This window comes from Microtus oregoni, unplaced genomic scaffold, assembly GCF_018167655.1.
Source record: "Microtus oregoni isolate MIOR12 unplaced genomic scaffold, Mior012 000016F_ref0000370, whole genome shotgun sequence".
Classification (NCBI taxonomy): domain Eukaryota; kingdom Metazoa; phylum Chordata; class Mammalia; order Rodentia; family Cricetidae; genus Microtus; species Microtus oregoni.
In genome coordinates, this window is record NW_024543075.1 from 17,225,994 (window position 1) to 17,246,440 (window position 20,447).

A 20,447-nucleotide genomic window follows, 5' to 3' on the forward strand; every position below is an offset into this window, starting at 1 on the left:
CTGCGTGTATGCCTGAAGGCCAGAAGAGGGCACCAGACCTCACTACAGATGGTTGTGAGCCACCATGTGGTTGCTGGGAATTGAACTCAGGAAGAGCAGGCAATGCTCTTAACCGCTGAGCCATCTCTCCAGTCCCATCTGGATGATTCTAGGATGGGGCTTGGGTGTCTTGGGGGATGAGCGGCTATCAGATCTCTGAGCACATTTGTGATTGGGACAGAGATTAGGCTCAGAAGTAACGTGATGAGACCTTAAGTCGTTATCATTGGGGGAACTGAGGAAACAGATCAGAGGGTTAAAAGCTTTCTACACCAGCACAGGAACCTGAGTGGGATCCCAGCACCCACATAAAAGTCTAGGTGGAGCTGGCAGTGTGGTGCATGACTTTAATGCCAGGACCCAGGAGGCAGAAGCAGGTGGATCTGTGTGAGTGTGAGGCCAGCCTGGGCTACAGAGTGAGTGCCAGGACAGTCAGGGATACACAGAGAAACCCTGTCTCAAAAAAAACCGAAAAACAACAACAACAACAACAACAAAACCCCGTAAATGTAGGGTTTGGGATTTCGTTCAGTTTTAGTCCAATGGTAGAACACTTGTCTAATAAGTCCTTGGTTCAATTCAAGAACTTGGGGGAAAAAGACAAAATCAAGTTATTAAGATTAAGATACTTAATTTAGTCAGGCAGTGGTGGCACATTCCTTTAATCCCAGCACTTGGGAGGCAGAGGCAAGTGGACCTTTGTGAGTTCGAGGCCAGCCTGGTCTACAGAATGAGTTCCAGGAAGGCCAGAGCTACACAGAGAAACCCTGTCTTAAAAAATGAAAAAAACAATTTAATTTCAGGGTCTAGAGATGGCTCAATGGTTAAGAGTACTGGTTGCTCTTGTGGAGGACCCAAGTCAGTTCCCAGCACCCACACGTTGGCTTACAACTGTCTGGAATTCCAGTTCCAGGAACTTTGACATCCTCTTTGGCCTCCGTGATTCCCGGGCATACACATGGTATATACACACATACATGTATATACACACATACTTGCAAGTAAACACTTACAAAATAAAAACAAATACATCTTAAAACAAACCGAGCCGGGCAATGGTGATGCATGCCTTTAATCCCAGCACTCGGGAGGCAGAGGCAGGCCGATCTCTGTGAGTTCGAGTCCAGCCTGGTCTACAAAGGGAGTTCCAGGACAGGGTCCAAAGCTACAGAGAAACCCTGTCTCGAAAAACCAAAAGAAAAAAAGAAAAAGAAAACAAACCGAAAAGACTAGGGTCAGCTATGATGGCATGTGTCATTAGCCCCAGGCCTTGGGAGGCAGAGGCAGGAGGATTTTGTGAGTTCCAGACTAGCCTGGCCTACATAGTGATTTCAGGACAGCCAGAGCTACATAGTGAGACCTGCTTAAAACAGCAATCCCCTGATAAAAGGGACACTGGCACAGAATGCAGGGTCTTTCATACCTAAAGGACTCAGACTCAACATGAGACATACTTCCTCATTGATGCCATGACATCAACTTAGGTAAATGTCAACAGAGGAACACACACACATTGTATGTATGTATGTATGTATGTATTTATGTATGTATGTATGTATGTATCTACCTATCTATCTATCTATCTATACACACATATCGTGTGTGTGTGTGTGTGTGTGTGTGTGTGTGTGTGTGTGATGGAATTTTATTCAGCCATAAGGAAGGATGAAATTATTCTGTTTGAAGGAAAATGGATGCAACTTGAGATTATCATTTAAAAACATTGAATGTGGCAAGTATGGTGGTGTCGAAGGTAAGACAGGACATGCTACCGCGAGGGAGCTACAGGCCCCCTCAGCTACATGCGCAACCTGCCCCGCCCACCCCGCCCACCCCGCCCGCCCCACCCCCACCCGCCCCTGCTGGGGACTGTTGGGCTACAGTGTTTGCTCTGCTCTGGGCATCCTGGCTTTGCTTTCTGGCTACTGGAGAATAATGAAGAGGAACCGTGAGCACAGGCTCCTGCAGACTGAGGATTTGGAGATCTGGATCACCCCCAGGTCGCTTTTCCATGCAGAGAAGGACCCTGCAGAGTTTTTGGAAGGACCCGGAGGAGGAGGCCATTCATCATCATGAAAGATGTGCCCGTCGGGAAGATGGACAAGTTTGTGTTCTGCACAGTGCGCTGGGTGCTGCCTCTCCTCGGCGAGTTGGAGTGGTCGCTCTACGGGAAGAGATGCACAGCGCCAACTTGGGCCTCACCTGCCACATGTTGGGCCCCAGCCGACACTCACATTAAAAATAGTCAAATAACAGGGCAGTCAGACCGCATGCCTTTAATCCCAGCACTCAGGAGGCAGAGGCAGTCTGGAGTTCGAGGCCAATCTGGTCTACAGAGGGGAGTTCCAGGACTGCCAGGGTTACACAGAGAAACGATGTCTTGAAGGAAAATGGATTGTCAAATAACCGCCGGGGAAAAAATTAATTGTGTGGGGGGGTCTATGCTCACATGCACACGCAAGTGGAAGTCAGCACACAACTTTCATGAGGTGCTGGGATGTTGCACAATTGGTAGAGTGTTTGTCTAGTGTTGAAAAAGTCCTGGATTAAATCCGTAGCCCTATATAAACCACACCCGTAATCCCAGCCCTGGAGAGGCTATGGCAGAGACTCTTAACTTGGAGACTAGTCTAAACTATAGGATGAATCCCTGTCTTTGAAAAAAATCTAAATAGGGGGCTGGAGAGATGGCTCTGAGGTTAAGAGCACCAATTGCTCTTCCAAAGGACCCTGGCTCAATTCCCAGCACCCACACGGCAGCTCACAACTGTTTGTAATTCCAGTTCCAGGAGACATGACACCCTCACACAGACATACATGCAAGCAAAACATTGATGTTCATAAAATACGAATAAACAAAAATTAAAAAAAATGATAGGTCTCCTATTAAAAAAACAACAACAACCAAACAAAAACATAAGTAGGGCTGGAGAGCCAGCTCAAAAGATGCTCACAGACACCTGCAACTCTAGCTGCAGGAGGACTTAAGGCCATCTTCTGGCCTCGCCAGGCGTTTCCACCCATGTCTAGACACACATCCGTACATGTACACAAACAATAAAATTAAATATTTAAAAACGAACGACCAAGTGGAGTGCCAGGAGCGAAACTTGTGAAAGAGCTTTTTTTTTTTTTTTTTTTTTTTTTTTTTTTGGTGTTTTGAGACAGGGTTTCTCTGTAGCTTTGGTGCCTGTCCTGGAACTAGCTCTTGTAGACCAGGCTGGCCTCGAACTCACAGAGATCCACCTGCCTCTGCCTCCCAAGTGCTGGGATTAAAGGCGTGCGCCACCACCGCCCGGCGTGAAAGAGCTTTTGACTAGCTTAGGAAGGAGCCTGGGTTGAGTTTCTCTCTCTCTCTCTCTCTCTCTCTCTCTCGCTCTCTCACTCTCTCCTCTCTCGCTCTCTCGCTCTTTTGGTGTTTGAGACAGTATCTTTCTATGCTGCACCTAGAACTTACTATCACTACCAGGCTGGCCTCTGCCTCCCAGAGATCCGTCTGCCTCTGCCTCCCTAGTGCTAGGATTAAAGACGTGCGCCACCAAGCTTGGCACAAGTTCTGTTCTTAATACCACAGACAAGGAAGGAAGGAAAGACCAAATCTCAGAGAGATTATCTTTCTCAAGCCTGTGATGAGCACAGGCAGGACTTTGAACCTGCTGACTTCTAAACTGCTGGGATCCCCCAGGGATTGGCAAAGTGAGACCAGACCACCATCGAGACAGTGAGACCCACAGGGCAGGGTAGAAGGGGGAGGCAGATCTGTTGATCTCCCCAACACCAAGACAGTCACTTTGGACAAAAAGAGCTGGCCCTAGGATGGGAGGCAAACCCTCCAGCTCAGAGGGAAAAATGAGCCCTTTGATGGGGGCAGGCAGCGGCGAGGCTGGTGGGGGCTGGCCTTCCCTCCTGGGTGAGGCCCACGTCCACCTTCACCTGTGAGCAGTGCAGATCGTGTATCTGTTCCCCTCCCCCCTCCCTCTATTCCACTGCCATGGCCCTGGCCCACGCCTCAGTGCACCCACTCAATGGGCCTTTTCTAATCCCCTGACATCATCGCCTGCCTATCACTGGCCCTACTTGCCAATCTAGCGGCCCCCATCCTTGGAGATGCTGTTTAGAAACCCCCTACCCAGAACTGTCTGTGGCCTCTTCCTCTTTCCTGAGTCTACAGTTCAGCTCTGGAGACCCACTTCCATCCCCAAGCCCGGGACAGGGCCTAGGATTTGCCCCGGCTATGCTGTGTGATTCCAGGTAAGCCGCTAACCCTTTCTGGACTGGGGCTCCTTCGTTGACTGTGCCTCACTCCCCACCCCCAACTAATCACTCTGAACCCTTTTGGCTTCTCAGCCACTTGTCACTTGAGGAAACCTTGGATTGTTTTGTTTTACTTGATTTTATTTTGAGACAGGGTCTCATTCTATAGTCCAGGCTGACCCCCCCTCAAAAAAAAATCAAGATTTCCCCTTGCCTTGGCTCCCTTAGTCCTGGGGTTACAAATATGTACTGTCAAACCTGTCTGAAACGTTAGCTCTTGTCAGCTTACGTTTATTGTTGGCCTTCTCCACCGGGGGGAGCTGCCGTTCACCCCAGGGCCATACACAGTGGGTGCTGTACTGTATCTGTTGTGAATGAATTTGAGTTCCTCTCCCACATTACCCTCTGCCGGAGAGGAGCGTGGACTGTCAACCAACCCTGTGGGGAGTAAGGACGAGCATCTGGCTGACAGTCTGACACAGGGAACAGCATCATCACCCCTTGGTGAGCAAGTTCCCAAAGCGAGGGGGCGCCAGAGCTAGCTTTTCTGCCATCCACCCCCCCACTTCTCCAGGTGGGAAGAGGGTCTCGGGAGAATGCACGTGTGTCCATGTATACTGTACCTGGGCAGAGGGACAGGCTGAGATGCGGCCCGATGAGGACCCCGGACAGCTGCGCGTGAGTGTGTGACCAGCTTTAAGCGCACATTCGCACCTATGTAGGTGCGTCAGCTGGGATTTCAGGTGTTTGGGGTGTGTTTGTGTGTCTGTGTGCATCTGTACAGACGAGTTCTTATTTGTCTAGGACTCTGGGTATGTGACATGTGCAAGTCTAACATGATACGTGCATATAGAAATGCCCGAGAGAGTCCGCTCCACGTGGGCAGGGATTCTACGCCAAGCACCTGGAATAGGGACCGGCATTCAGTCCACGAGTACTTGAACAAACGGACATGTGAAATTGCCAGCACAGGGCATGCTCCTGTATTCAGGGGTCACACCTGGGTCCACTCCTCCGGCTCCTTTTCCAAACTCCTTGAAAGCCAGGGCCCAGTGCCTGGGTCCCCATGGGCGGAGCAGGGGGCGGCCTCCTCCTGGGAAATTGGATCCCAAGACGTGCAGAGCAGCAGGGAGCAGGGCTGCCCCTTTGTCCCCCATAATCCTGTCCCCGCCCTTGCCCCCTCCTTTTCAACCACCAGGGTTTAAGGTCAAGGTTGGGGGCTGTGGGGGTCCAGGTTGTCACCTTAGGGTCCCCTTCACTGACTGTTCCATGTTCTGGGGCTTCTGGTTGACCTGGAATATATACCCTCGTCTTGGTTTGTCTCAAAGCTCTCTATCCTGTCCCCTGGCTGGGTCTGTCTCATTTTCTGTCAGGGCGCTGTCCGCTGCCTGCCCTCCTTTCCTAGGGAGTAGCTCCCCTCCCTACTGGGCGGCCCTAGGGCTCAGTCCCAGGTATAAAGCTACCCAAGGGACAGGAGGGCAGGTGCCCTGGAAAGACCCAGAGACTGCAGAGGAAGGAGCCGAGGAGGGAGAATGTACTGCCTGCTGGGTGAGTGAGGGTACAGGGCAGCAGGGCCAGAAATCAGGACGGAAGGAGGCTCTGCCAGTGCCTCCCGCTGCTCAGTCTCAGGGCCCCGTGCACATCCTTACACATAAAAGGATCTACTCACCATCCATCCAAGGAGTGTTTATTGAAGCCCCACTACGTGCTGGTACAGTTGTCTCTTGGTATCCACAGAGGATTGATTCCAGGACTTCCTCAGCGGAGACCAAACTCCAATGTGGCTTCATTCCCTTATATAAAATGTGATATTAGCATGTGGCCTATGCACATCTTTCTGTATGCTTTATACCCCCTCTGGATGATTATAACAGCTGAGGCAACGTCAATACTGTCTAAGTAGTTGGTATGTTATATTGTTTAGGAAATAAGGCAAGGAAAAAAAAAACCTTTGTATGCCCAATACGAAAGTAAATTTCCAGACCCAGGTGGTGGTGGTGCACGCCTTTAATCCTAGCACTCGGGAGGCAGAGGCAGGTGGATCTCTGTGAGTTCGAGGCCAGCCTGGTTTACAGATTGAGTTCCAGAATAGGCTCCAAAACTACACAGAGAAACCCTGTCTTGATAAAAGAAAAAACAAAGAAAGAAACAAAAGTAATTTTCCCTCTGCAGTTGCATGAATATGGGGGTGCAGACACAATGAACTAACTATATAGTTCAGAGATTTGGGACAGGCAGGAGGGGACTGACAGCATCTACAGTGGCATGGTGATTACCTGGTCAGATTTGTGCTGCAAAGAAATGAATCACACTGGGGATACTGGTACATGCCTGTGATTCCAACATTTGGGAGGTTGAGGCTGGAGGATGCTGAGTTTGAGGCTGGAGGATGCTGAGTTTGAGGCTGGAGGATGGTGAGTTTGAGGCTAGCTTGGAGTACATAGCAAGTTCCATCCTAGGCTCCATAACAAGACCCCGTCCACAAACAAACAAGTGAAATATAACGGTGCATGAGAAGAGATGAGCTCACTCAAACTTCCTGAATAGGTGATGGAAGCTTTCTACTCTCAGTCTTCTTGTCTTACCTGCTCATTCATTCATTCATTCATTCATTCGTTGTTGTGTTTTTTTGAGAAAGGGGTTCACTGTGTAACAGACCTAGCTGTCCTAAAACTTGCTCTATAGACCTGGCTGGCCTCAAACTCACAGAGATCTACCTGCCTCTGCCTCTCAAGTGCTGGAATTAAAGGTGTGCACCACCACCAGCACTCAGAGATCTGTCCCCCTCTGCCCGCCCCCAGTGCTGGGATTGAAAGCTTACACTGCACCTGTCCCTTTACTTTCAGTTCTCTCCCAACTGGTTCTGAGTTTAGGGACTTAAATGAACTAAGGGGACCATGTGCACTTACCTTCCTCCTACCGGGTGGGTGAGCCTCTCACACTGTTGAGGGGAGCACAAGCTCCATCAGGGATTTGGGAGGATGATGATTGTCAGCACGTATTCAGTGGGAAACAATCAGCACAGATGCCTGCACTCAGGAGACTGAAGCAGGAGGATGGAAAGAAAGCTCGGGGCCAGACTGAGCATTTAGTGAGACTGCATGTGAAAACCAAGCATGAAAGGCATGCTGGGGCCTGGGCTGTCAGGCTCAGTGGGAGAATATTCATACTGCATGCACGTAGCTTTGGGGTTGTCTCTAGCCCCGCAGAGATTGGGTGTGGTTCTGCACAGAGACCCTGTCTCAAATGAACAAGAAGGCTGGACTACCGCAGAGATAGCTGCACATCATATTGCAGGACTAGTCACAATGGCCAGGGCCTGGAACTCGCGAAGGTGCCCATCAACGTACGAATGGAAAAAAGGAAATGGGATACTTACACACAATGAAATTTCATTCATCTATAGAAGAGTGAAATTATAACATTTTCAAGCAAAATGAAGAGAAGCAAGATCATGGTGTTAGGCAAAATAAGCCAGATTCAGACAAATATTGCATGTGAACCTGTTTATACGCATGTGCAGGACATAAATGTAAAACGGGGACTATGAGAGGGGACAAGAGGGGGCAATGGACATGTGACATGAAAACAGAGGGGGGACTTTTTGGGGGAAGAAACCTTAAAAAGGGGGAGAAGGATAGGAGAGGGTAAGAATAAAGTGTGTGTGTGTGCATGTGTGTGCACGCGCGCAATGCATGCATGTTACAATGAAACCCTTCCTTTGCTGGTAGTCAAGATATTAAATAAATAAATTCTCGCTATAGAACTCAATAGAGAGAGAAAGGGAGAGAGCGAGAACCTGGAAATAAGACTGTTGCTACATTCACTCAACAAATGCTGATTGTATGGGAGGCAGCAATGAACCACGTAAGGGTTCTCTTTCCTGGGCGACATTAGGGAGCTATAGTAACAAATTGTAAATAAACAAACAACCAAATGAATGAATGAATGAATACATAAATAAATAAAACCAGGCAGTGGTGGCACACACCTTTAATCCCAGTCCTCGGGAGGCAGGGGTAGAGGGATCTCGGTGAGTTCGAGGCTAGCTTGGTCTACAGACAGAGTTCCAGGACAGGAACCGGAGTTCCAGTTCCAAGGCTACACAGAGAAATTCTGTCTTGAAAAAAACAAACAAACAAAAACGAAAACAAAACGGGCTGGAGAGATGGCTCAGTGGTTGCTCTTCCGGAGGACCCAGGTTCAATTCCCAGCACCCACATGTCAGCTCACAACTGTCTGTAATTCCAGTTCCAGGGCATCTGACACCCTCACACCAATGCACATAAAATAAAGTTGTTTTAAAACAAAACAAACACATAACTGTAGGCAGCATGGTCTCTAAAGATGATAAATCAGGAGAGGGACACTGTTTTCTAATACTGTATTACTGTCGTGTGAGCCATGTGTGATGTGTGTGCAGATATGAAGAGGCCAGAGGAGGAATTTCAGAACTTGTTTCTCTCCTTTCCACTGTGTGTTCTGAGGATCAAACTCAGCTTGCCAGCCTTGCTTGGAAGTTCTTTTGATATGGGGGCCAGGCTTTGCTGAGCTGAGACCCAAAGAAAAGGAAGGACACAGCCTTGGAAATGTTTTGGGGGTTCCTGTGGTCCTCCTTCATGCAAGGATGAGGTCATGAAGGGGGAAATGTGGGCGAACATAAAGAGACAAAATTCTGAGGGAACAAAGTCTTTGCAGTCCACCTGGGGTCTTTTGTCTACACTGGATGAGGAGGGAACCATGGGGATGCTAGAATAGTAGAGGGACATACTTGGATGGGAGGGACCATGGGGATGCTGGAATAGTAGAGGGACATGCTTGGGTGGGAAAGACTGCACAGGAGGCCATCAGGTGGGACCAGAGACCAGAGGAGAGGGGAGGTGACAGGGCTCAACCCGAGACGCTACAGGCAATAAGGAGTGAGGCAGTTAGATTCTGGGGACATCTTTTGATTTTTTTTCAAAGTTTGTTGTTGCTGTTGTTTTTAATTTTATTGTTTTTAGTGCCTGAGGAAGCCAAAAAGAAGGCATTGGATCTCCTGGAACTGGAGCTAAAAGCTGTAGGCCACCATGTGGGTGCTGGGACTTGAACTTGGGTCTTTTGGGAGAGCAGCCAGTGCTCTTAACTGCAGAGCCATCTCTCTGGACTGTTTCAAAAAATTTTACTAAAAATAATGAATGTACAGAAAGATACACATTATACTTGTAGGTGGCCTAGTACAGCTGGATTTTTTTTTTGTTTGTTTTTTGTTTTTGTTTTTTTCAAGACAGGGATTCTCTGTGTAGCTTTGGAGCCTGTTCTGGAACTAGCTCTTGTAGACCAGGCTGGCCTCGAACTCACAGAGATCTGCCTGCCTCTGCCTCCCAAGGTTAAAGGCGTGCACCACCGACGCCTGGCCTGGATGGGTTTTTATAAAGGGAACATTTCTTTTTTTTTTATTTTATTTTTTTTAATTTATTTATTTATTAAGGATTTCTGCCTCGTCCCCACAACCGCTTCCCATTTCCCTCCCCCTCCCCCGATCAAGTCCCCCCCCCATCTGCTCGTAAAGGGAACATTTCTAACGAGCATTCAGGTAAGAAACACTCCCACAACTGCATATGGTGGTACAGGCCTATAATCCCAACACTCGGGAAGCAGAGGCAGGTGGATTTCTATGAATCTGAAGCCAGCCTGGTCTACATAGTGAACTCTAGAACAGCCAGGGTTATACAGTGAGACCTTGTCTTAAAGGTGAGTTCTGGGCATGAAACAATCTGCCAACCAGGTAACTTTGCTTGGACTTGAATAGACAAGACATCAGTCCACAAAGGCTGTCCTCCTCAAAGACACTGTTGGAATGAATGCCTGATGAGGGGACCAGGGACTTAATGTGGACTCTCTTGTGTTCTGTACCAGCTCCCCTCTGCCTCCTGAGCCTGTTGCCACCCCTCAGTCCTGCAGCCCCCATCTCCCCATCAGAGCCCATCAGTCAAGCGTATAGCCTGGCTCTCTACATGCAGAAGAACACATCAACACTGCTGCAGACCTATGTGAGTGACACTGGGCACAGGCAGGGGTCTGGGGGAGGAGGTGCTGGCCTGGACAGGGCAAGCAGAGCAGGTCCAGGAGACCCCCCCCCCCCCCCGCCGTGAGCCTGAGGAAACCAAAAGAGGGCATCAGATCTCCTGAAACTGGGGCCAAGGGAAGTTGTAGGCTGCCATGTGGGTGCCGGGAATCAAACCCGTGTTCACTTCACGTGTGCTGTCCTGGAGCCACCTCTTGCCCTGGGTTTGCTCCATCCCATTGGTTCCTGGACTCTTCAAACTTCTCTGAGAGGTGGAGCTAGAATCCGTTTTGCAGGTGAGAGGTGGAGCTGTAGAGAGGTAGGTAATATGCCTTCAAGTACTGAGCTAGTGAGCGCAAAGCCAGCGTCTGGGACCAGGTCTGCGGAACTCCTTATTAGAAGCTCCCACCTGCACACTTACTGTCTAGACGTAGAACTGGCAGCTTGCTGAGTCTTGGATGTTGGTTTGCTTGACTCATGTGTGCTGGTTTCCATTCTCAGCAGCAGGGACAGGGATCCCGTTGGCCTTATCTGAGCCTGTCCCTTCCTAACTCACACAACTGTCTGGTCCTGACCCTGGAGTTCACAACTCTCCCACTATGGTTTTCCTTTACATCAATGTGATTACAAAATCCAGGCTCTAGGTTGGGCGTGTTGGCTCATATCTTCCAGATCAGCAACAGGGGAAAAGAGGCAGGTAGAACTCTGTGAGTTTGAGGCCAGCCTACACACAGCTAGACAATGAAATACTATTTAAAAAATAAAGAGCCAGGCAGTGGTGGCGCAAGCATTTAATCGCAGCATTTGGGAGGCAGAGGCAGGCGGATCTCTGTAAGTTCGAGGCCAGCCTGATCTACAAGAGCTAGTTCCAGGACAGACTCCAAAGCTACAGAGAAACCCTGTCTCAAAAAAAAAACAAAAAACAAAAAACAAACAAACCCCACAAAGAAAAAAAAAAGAAGAAGACAAAAGAAAGAGAAACATGAAACATCAGCTGTTACATTTTAATAATGTGCTTGGGCTGAACATACAGTCATAGTGCTCACTGGTATTCCTATATCAGTATGTGGTTCTCCCCTTGTTGTAGGTCAGACACTTATGTGTATTATTTCCTACCACTGTACAGTACTGCCTTGTGGAGCTATGGGTTCTTGCGGTTCAGTGAGGCACCACTGGTGCACAGAGGACGTAATGGAGCCCGCAGTGCGCTTGCTTACCCTTGCAGCTCCCAAAGGGCGGTGGATGGTGGCTTCTCTGGGGAAATGCCAGCCTCAGAGGGAAGATGTCCCCCAGAAACTCCTTCAGTCACGTCCCTTCTATTTGTCTGTCTCTCGTGCAGCTCCAGTACCAGGGCAGCCCCTTCAGTGACCCTGGCTTTTCAGCCCCGGAACTCCAGCTCAGTAGTCTGCCACGGGCTGCAGTCTCCTTCAAGATTTGGCACGCTATGGATGATGCAGAGCGGCTGAGGCAAGCCCAGGGAGCCTTCCTGGCCTTGACCCAGCACCTCCAGCTTGTGGGGGACGACCAGAGTGATTTAAATCCTGGCAGTCTCATTCTGCTGGCCCAGCTAGGAGCAGCAAGACTCAGGGCCCAAGGCCTACTGGGCAACATGGCTGCTATCATGACTGCCCTGGGGCTGCCCATCCCCCCAGAAGAGGATACTCTGGGACTTGTCCCTTTTGGGGCCTCGGCCTTTGAGAGGAAATGTCGAGGCTACATAGTGACCCGGGAATATGGTCACTGGACGGATCGGGCTGTGAGGGACTTGGCTCTACTCAAGGCTAAGTACCCAGCGTAGAAGGTCGGCCTTCTGTCAGAAGTCCCAAGGCTTTTCTCTCAGAGGACTCATTCCGAGATGGAGAACATATCACATCTCACTTAGCAGTCAGGACCCCTGAGCCAAATATTTGGACTATTTTCTGGAAGCCAAGCCTCCACTCCTTATGGCCTGGGTCTTCCTGCCGGGTCCTAGCAACTCCCTTCCGGATCTGGGCAGGACTCCATGGACCCATCTGATGGATCAACAAACAGAGTGTTGATAGTCCTACTACCTGGTTGGAAAGAAGAGCCCTTCTGAAGAGGCTTCACTTCCCATCCTAGGGAGAGGACAGCTGGTCTCCCCCCTGGGCTTGCCCTGCCCTGACTTTGCTCTTCCTGTATTTGAGGAAGTCCTGGGGCTTGCTTCCTGTCTCTGTCTACCTCAACTCCCAGGTGAGAACAGACCTTTCTGAACACAGGCCTCTTTTTGCTAGAGTTCTGGTTCCCACTCTGCCTCTCCATTGGCAGCTTCTGTTGAATTGTCCAGTGGATGGAGGCCCAATGCCCAGCCACAGTCACCAGGGCTCTTCCTGCTGAGGACACCTACTTCGTGGTCAGGACTGACAAGTGGTATCCCTGGCCTGGGCCCTTCGTGGATGCATTTGTACTGTGCCTCTGTGGGCGGGTGGAACCCACCTCCTGTACACTAGAGATCCTATTCTCCTCAGCTCTCACTCCTCATATGCAACAACTGTTTCATTAAACTGTGGTTTTATTGTTAAACATTTATTTACAAATATTAATTTATTCTCAAATAAAACTCTCTTAAGATGCTTTTGACTTTCCCTCTCCATAGACCAGGCTATGGCTGGGGGCCCCTGGGAACGGGATGTGGAGGTAAGAAAAGGAAGGGCATTGAAGGGGGAGGGGTAAGGCTCTAAAGGATCTGGTGGGAGGAGAGAGGCACCAGGGAGATAGATGGTCCTGAGGGTAGGTGGTCTTGCATTTCTGGTTAGGAAAGGACAAAGGAACTAAAGGGATAGAAAGTGTCACCTCCGTGTTACACATAGTCATATGGACCGTGGGGAGACAGATGGAGAAACTAGGAGTCAGAGGCAGGTGGATCTCGGAGTTCTAAGCCAACTGGTCTACATAGTGAGCTTCTTCAGGACATCCACGGCTACCTAGTAAGACCCTGTTTCAAAAACAAACAAACAAACAAAGAGCAAGAGACAGAACGAGAAACAGAAACCTCCTGAAGAAAAAAAAAATTCAAGACGGGAGAAAAAGAGTAAAAAAAGAGAAACTGGTAGGCACGAAGCTCCCTGAGGATACAAGATCCAAAGAGAAAGAGACCACAATACTGCAGAAAGACGGGGACAGGGCAAGAACACAGTGACACAGATGGAGAGAAAGAATTGGAAGCCAAAGAGGTGGGACAGAGTAAGCTTGCAAGAACGAGTACTAACTCTCAGGCGACGCCTCCAGGCACCAGCTGGCTCAGGTCGCCCTCGGTGCGGCTCACCCACTCGCCATAGAGGCCGCACACGTGGAGCCCCAGCAGCTTGGCTGAGAAGACGCCCGGAGCGCCGTTGGCGGTGGAAAGGGTGGTGATGGCGGCGGGCTCAGCTCCGGGCCCGCGGGCTGCTGCGCCCAGAGCGGCCAACACCGTCTCCAGCGCTGCTCCCAGGGCGCGAGCCTGGCGCGCCGCGTCCTCCAGGCTCCGCAGCAGGCGCGGGGCGCGCGGGTTCAGCTCCGCCTGGTGGCGGCGCACAGCATCCAACAGCGCGGGGAGCGCACCCAAGGCGGCCGCGTCCAGACGCAGCCGCTCGGACAGCGGTAGCCCCGCGTGGCTCGGCGCCGGGCCGCTCAGGCCGGCCAGGGAAATCCGCGGTGGTGAGAAGCCCGGCAGCCCAAAGGGGTCTCCCTGCTGCTGTACCTGTGGAGATATGGCCACCGGTCAGCCGGGCTCCTGGGACCTTGTTGGCGGCTCGTCCACTCCTAACAGCCCTCCTCCCCTCTCCTGAGGCCTTAGTTTCTTGCAAATGATTGATCCTAATGTGTTTGAGATTAATCTAAGAAATTACACGGTCTTTGTTTCTCTAACAGCTAATAAGAGTTAAGCGTTAGAACCCAGGAAGAACTCAATAAATATTTTTTTTAAAATTACTTTTTTCGGGGAATACTTTTGAGAAAAGAGTCTCACTATGTAGTATCCCGGAACTCACTCTGTAGACCAGGCTGGCCTCGAACTCACTGAGATATGCCAGCCTCTCGAGTGCTGGGATTAAAGGTGTGCACCACCACACCTAGCTTTCCTTGTTTATTTTGAGACAGGGTCTCACTATAGCTTTTGCTGGCTAGGCTGGCTTCAAATTCACAGAGATCAACCCGCCTCTGCCTCCCAAGGGCTGGCGTGTGCCCATGGTGTGCTGGGAGGCTGGCACCACACTGCACAGGCGACAGTCAAAGACAACTTCATAGAGTCAGTTTTCTGCCACCTTTATGTTGGTTCTGGGGATCAAACTCTGGTCACCCAATTGCCTGGCAAGCCCCTTTACCAGTTAAACCGTATCTCCAGTCCCAGCCGTAGGTTTAACTCCTATCTGCTACTTACTAGCAAGACCATTGCCTTCTTTTGGCTTCAGCCTTCTCGTCTGTGAGAGTAAAGAATGCTCTCTGTTCTGTCTTTCTATCTCGAGGACCACAGAAACAGTGCAGGGACCAAGTCAAATTCACTTCCTTTTCCCTACTGGATTGCCACCAAATGAAAGACAAAGGGGATTTGTAATTTGTCAAATGCTCTAACAATAATATTTATTCTTTGCAAATATCTTGCCTCGGATACAGGCCTTGTGGTTGCTGCTTTGAATACAGTGTCTTCCTAAAAATGGGTGATAATGACGAAGATGGCTTTGTAAATAAGAAAACCGCGGCCCACTGAGATAGTTGCCAGTCTGACAACCTGAGTTTGATCCACACAGTAAAAGAGAAAACCAAGTCCCTCAGCTGTTGTCTGACTTTCATATACACGCCATGACCCTTGGGTGCCCACACACATGCACACAAAATAAATGAATATAATTTAAAAATGGGTGGAGCACAAGCCATGATTGGCAGTAGGTTCCCTGGGAAGCAGCAGAGATGGAGTCTGGTCTGCCTACAAAGCTGGCTGAATCCTCCAACTGCCAGTGTTAGGTTCCTCTTTCAGGTTTACCGTTATATCCCAAGGTTTTCAGGTAGCAACCCTACAGTCTGAATCAAAACACCAGCCTTTCCCGCTACACCTGGTAATCTAGAAGAGTCTTTTTTATGTTGGTGGGCCCCTTTTGCTCTGGAAAGTCCCCTCATGGGTAGAAATTTTGCCCCTGACTGAAACCCCTTTTTGGCTTCTCTGAATGTCCCAGGTGGAAATGGTCACAGTTCACACTGTTCAGCTGCTTCATCTGACAGTGCAAAGAGTTGAGACCTCAAGAGCGTACTGAGCTCAGATCTAGGTTTCCTGACTCTCAGAGTTCCTCTGGTTCCTCACACTGGTTCTGATTTCCAGCACCAAGGATGGAGCCTCCAGGAGGCTCAGTATTACTGGCTACTGGTGGGGTCCTCTACTTTACTGTGTGGCCCGAAGATAGTTAATGTTCCCCTCAGAAACTCTGATTGCCACTGCTAGGGATGAGGTGGAAGAAATGGGTGAAGACCTCTGTGGGGCATGCTCCCCCACTCCACACCCCAGTCCCTACTCACCTATTCCTCCAGCAGCTGGAGGTGTGTGCTCCCCACCCCACACCCCAGTCCCTACTCACGTGTTCCTCCAGCAGCTGGAGGTGTGTGTTCCCCACCCCACACCCCAGTCCCTACTCACGTGTTCCTCCAGCAGCTGGAGGTGTGTGCTCCCCACCCCACAGCCCAGTCCCTACTCACGTGTTCCTCCAGCAGCTGGAGGTGTGTGTTCCCCACCCCACACCCCAGTCCCTACTCACGTATTCCTCCAGCAGTTGTTCTGAGTATTTGGTGAGGAGGCGTGCAAGGTTGTGTGTCTGGCGGATCTTGGCCTCCAAATGGGGAAGGAAGGAGATTGGGGAGTCATCCTGGGAATCTTCTGGTGGGAACGAGAGGGGAGGATGAGGGGTTATGAGTGCAACCCAATCCTACTCCTTAATTATCTTTCCTAGATGGCTCTTTCCAAACCCAGAGGTTCTGCTCTGTGACTATGTCCCATCCCAATGGAGGGAAAACCAGGCCCCAAGTAGTTTCTCTATGTGAATTGTCTCTCCTGTCTCCAAATCACTGCAGAAATGCTATTAAGAACAAATTCATAATCTGCCTCCTTCAGGTTCTCACTACCTCAAATCAGTTTCTTCTTCCACTTTAGGTAATTTGTTCATATTTCCAAGGTAGCTTCTTTTATCCGTGTGAATCTGCCTTATTCTGAAACTCCTTAGAGGGCAGCTATGCTTATCCTATACCACCAATGCTATCCTGAGACCCTTTAAGGACAAAGTTCATATATCTTTGGATTTCTCCAACTGTTGGTTGAATTCAGTCAGCATCACTGAAGCACAGAACTTCACCTCGAAACACGTTTTCCCGGCCTGTTCTACAGATAGAGAAACCGAAGACCTATTCTCTTCCTGATGCTTCCAGGTGAAGTGCTAGGTTCAACAGCTTCAATGTATCAACTCAACAACAGTCTGACCTGTCGCTGGCACAAACCTGAGAGCGGTGCCAAATGAAGACGACTACATTTCCCAACATCACACCACATGAATTCTAATGCATGCTGGGGAATGTAGTCCCGACCCGACAATCCCTTCCGTCTGAGTTTCCACTGCGGGCCAAGATCTCAGAAGCCCGTACTTTGCCCTCTTCCTGTCACTCATAGATCCTCCGTAGGAGTTATGAAGCTTCCTTAACTAGCTTCTCCCTCCAATCCTCCAGCTTTGATTCTCTCCTAATACTCTGATAGGCACTGTTATCCGGCCCCAGCCCGACCCCAGCCCTTCTTCAGGGTGTACTCACCCATATAGTCGGTGCTCTAACCCCTGAACCCAAGACCCTGAAGCTTCAACTCCAGGCCTCCTCTAAACCCTTGCTCCTGCCCTTTCTCCCAACTCACCCGCTGGTTACCTGACACCGGCGTCTCCTCCCTCCCCCTCCCCCTCCCCCCGCCCAGGTCTTTCCCCTCCCAGACTCGGTGTTGACAGGAATCCAAACCCAGGCTTTCGACCCCCCTCACTCGTATTCTTGTTAGGGACCCAGGATTCAGTAGCTCAGCCCCTTACCCAAACTTCCCTCCCTCTGGCTCATGTTGGCCCCTGGCCGATCCTGGTTTCCCTCAACACACCCCTACAGGAGGGGAGGAGGGGAGAAGGGGAGGGGGAAAAAGGGGGGAAAGGGTTAGGGGCGTGGCTCGGGCTCGGCCAATCATAGCTCAGACCCCAAACATTTCCTTCCTACCACTACTTTCAGGCAAGATTCCTTGGCTCTGAGCTCAGTAACCCGCTTGTAAGGCTTAGACTGGGAAGGGGCCAGAGTGGGAAGGCAGGTGTTGGCACAGCGAACGGGCACTTGGGCCTTTAAGGCAGCTCTTGTGTCTTGCTGGGAGGAGGAGACTCAGGCTCTGACCTGAGGCAGAGCTTGACAAAAAGGGCTGCTTTGAGAGGAAGCTGGGAAGCTGCAGGACTGGCAGGAGAGGAACCAAGGCAGGTACTCCCCCTGGGCCAAGACAGAGAGAGAAGCCAGGGTAGGCCTGTCTAGATTAGGGCGCACCTAAGGCATGCCCCCCCTCCCGGCCTAGCTTTTTGTCTTAGATGCCTTCTACCTTCTCTGTCACTCTAATCGGGAGTGAGACAGGTCTTCCCCTCACCTTACTGTTATAGACCCCCTACACTCACTCTCTCTCTCTCTCTCTCTCTCTCACACACACACACACACACACACACACACACACACACACAATGTTTAGGCATCCCGACCCAGATTCACACATACATGCATGTGTGTTTAGGCATCTGGACCCAGACACACCCACACATCTGGACCCAGACACACACACACACTCTCTCTCTCTTACAGACACGTGTGTGTGTTTAGGCATCCGGACCCAGACTCTCTCTCTCTCTCTCTCTCTCTCACACACACACACACACACACGCTTGCACAAACACACATTTCTATGTTAGGCACCCCGACCCAGATTCACACACACATGCATGTGTGTTTAGGCATCTGGACCCAGACTCTCTCTCTCTCTCTCTCTCTCTCTCTCTCACACACACACACACACACGCTTGCACAAACACACATTTCTATGTTAGGCACCCCAACCCACATTCACACACACATGCATGTGTGTTTAGGCATCTGGACCCAGACACACACTCTCTCTCTCTCACTCTCTCTCTCTCTCTCACACACACACACACACACACACACACACACTTATGTGTGTGTATCTAGGCAGTGGAATGCAGCCTCTCACACAGGTGAGCACAGGTTTCAGACAGGTCACACCCAAACAGCAGCTCGTCACCCTGGGGGAGATATGGAAAGCCTTGCATACATTTGTCTCTACAATTGGTGCCAAGCACCTACTCTGTCTCGGGCTCTGGAACAGAGAGGACCCACATTAGGTTTCAGGCGTCAGATAATGGAGTTTGGGAGCAAAAGGCCTGAAAAGGCCTGAAAAGGCCTGTGTGAGGACGTTAGCATCAGCAAGCCATCAGAACAAGGCATTCGCTCCTGGAGTGCACTCCAGGTACATTGGAAGCCAGACTGTCCGCAGTGGCCACAGCCACACGCTACCCAGCAGTATTTATTGGGTATTCACCTTGTGCCAGACACTGCCCTAGATGCTATGTATATATACACGTTAACTTATTTCCCTGTTATAGAAGGGATAAGGACAAACGATTTGCCCAAGGTCATGCAGGTGGGTGTGACAGAGCTGAGATTTTATCATTGACAGTTTGGTTCCAGAAATGCTGTCGGACATGGTGGGCGTGACCACACAAGTATGCAGGTGGCCCTATCTATTGATGGGTCAGCGTCAAATCAAATCAACCGAGATGCATTTATCTTCGTTCCTTCTCATTTATGTGTATGTTGGGTGTGTTGGGTGCATACGTGCATCTGAGCACAGCGGCTGGGGGAAGCCAGACGAGGGCATTGAATTCCCTGGAGCTACGTTTATACAGTGCAACGTGGGAGCTAAACCAGGGTCCTGTCTGAACTTAGAAGGTAGAATTAGCTAAAGCACGCTGCCACATCTGGCTTCTTTTATTTAAGGCATCCCCACTGTTGGGCATAGCAGGGCTTTGTCATTCTGGTTGTTGTGTCTGTGACCACAGTGTAAGCAGGTTATAACTGGTTTTTCATTCCATTCTGTTGAGGAGTTGCTCCCAGATTGTGAAAAGAGCTACAAACAGTATCTGGGTCTTGGTGTTCATACAGGAGCATTTTGTCCTGTTGCGATTTCTATTGCTTTGATAAATCAAACAATCAAAAGCAATTTAGGGAGGAAAGGCTTTATTTCAGCTTACAGTTACAGCCAGTTCATCATGAAGGGAAGTCAGGGCAGGAACTCAAAGCAGGAACCTGGAGGAAGGAACTGAAGCAGAGGCCAGGAAGTAACGCTACTTACCCTGGCTCATTCCCCAAGGCTTGCTCAGCCTGCTTTCCTCGAGTACCCAGGACCCATCTGCTCAGGGGTGGCCACTGCCCACAGTGGTCTGGGCTCTCCCACATCAATTATTAATCAAGAATATGCCCCACAAACTTACCTCCAGGGCAGCATAAAAGAGGCATTTTCTCAATCAAGGTTCCCTCATCCCAAATGACTCTAGTTTGTGTCGAACAGACAAAAAAACTAGACAGCACACGTTTTTCTTCGGTTGGGCGTTGACAGCTTGGGACTGGAATTGCTGGGAGACCGGGTTGGCATAAGTTTAGCTTTACTGGAAAACTGCCAGTTTCCCAAAGTATCTCTACCAAGTACGTTCCCCGATTCAAGGAATGCCAAGTTGTTCTGCTACCTCATCTACACGGTATGTCTTTTTCACTTCCGCCATTCTGGCTGAGGAGGCCCGCTCCCCACTCGAAAGTCTGGCACGCACTTGGCACTGTCCATGAGACTTGAATGAATGGATGAACAAGTGAAGTTGGGCAGCGTAGAATCCAGCAGCCTGGAGAGGGCAGACGCGCGCGCACACAGCATTTCAGGGACGCCCACCCGCCGCGGACGCACACCAGGACAGTCCCTCTCGCGCACCCCTGTGCCCACGTGGCCGGAACGCACCGCCTCGCTCGGGCCGCGCGCGTCCAGCCGCACAGCTGCCCCCCGGTTCTCCCT

The 20,447-nt window shown here is 50.3% G+C and overlaps 2 protein-coding genes, 1 long non-coding RNA gene and 1 pseudogene across 5 annotated transcripts; 2 read left to right on the forward strand and 2 right to left on the reverse strand.

The window, feature by feature from the left end:
* The first annotated feature begins 1,777 nt into the window (after nt 1-1,777).
* Nucleotides 1,778-4,983, forward strand: LOC121457660 (annotated as a pseudogene).
* A 5,180-nt stretch (nt 4,984-10,163) lies between these two features.
* LOC121457661 (cardiotrophin-2) lies at nt 10,164-12,137 on the forward strand. Its single transcript, XM_041666577.1, has 2 exons — nt 10,164-10,325; nt 11,679-12,137. The coding sequence occupies exons 1-2, from the start codon at nt 10,164-10,166 to the stop codon at nt 12,135-12,137; spliced, it is 621 nt and encodes a 206-aa protein (XP_041522511.1).
* On the reverse strand, nt 11,349-17,438 carry LOC121457770 (cardiotrophin-1). 3 transcript variants are annotated; one of them, XM_041666751.1, is made up of 4 exons: nt 17,380-17,438; nt 16,078-16,196; nt 13,567-14,036; nt 11,349-11,781 (listed from the first exon to the last, which is right to left on the reverse strand). In XM_041666751.1, the coding sequence occupies exons 1-3, from the start codon at nt 17,402-17,404 to the stop codon at nt 13,569-13,571; spliced, it is 612 nt and encodes a 203-aa protein (XP_041522685.1). In that variant the 5' UTR covers nt 17,405-17,438; the 3' UTR covers nt 11,349-11,781; nt 13,567-13,568. The 3 variants fall into 3 exon arrangements, with proteins under 3 accessions (XP_041522685.1, XP_041522684.1, XP_041522686.1); XM_041666750.1 differs by lacking the exon at nt 11,349-11,781 and having other exon boundaries at nt 12,429-14,036; XM_041666752.1 differs by lacking the exons at nt 11,349-11,781; nt 17,380-17,438 and adding an exon at nt 17,117-17,204 and having other exon boundaries at nt 12,429-14,036.
* A 2,223-nt stretch (nt 17,439-19,661) lies between these two features.
* Nucleotides 19,662-20,389, reverse strand: LOC121457910. Its single transcript, XR_005975792.1, has 3 exons — nt 20,131-20,389; nt 19,879-20,019; nt 19,662-19,706 (listed from the first exon to the last, which is right to left on the reverse strand). It is a non-coding gene; the product is annotated as an uncharacterized LOC121457910 (long non-coding RNA).
* Between the last annotated feature and the right edge of the window lie 58 nt (nt 20,390-20,447).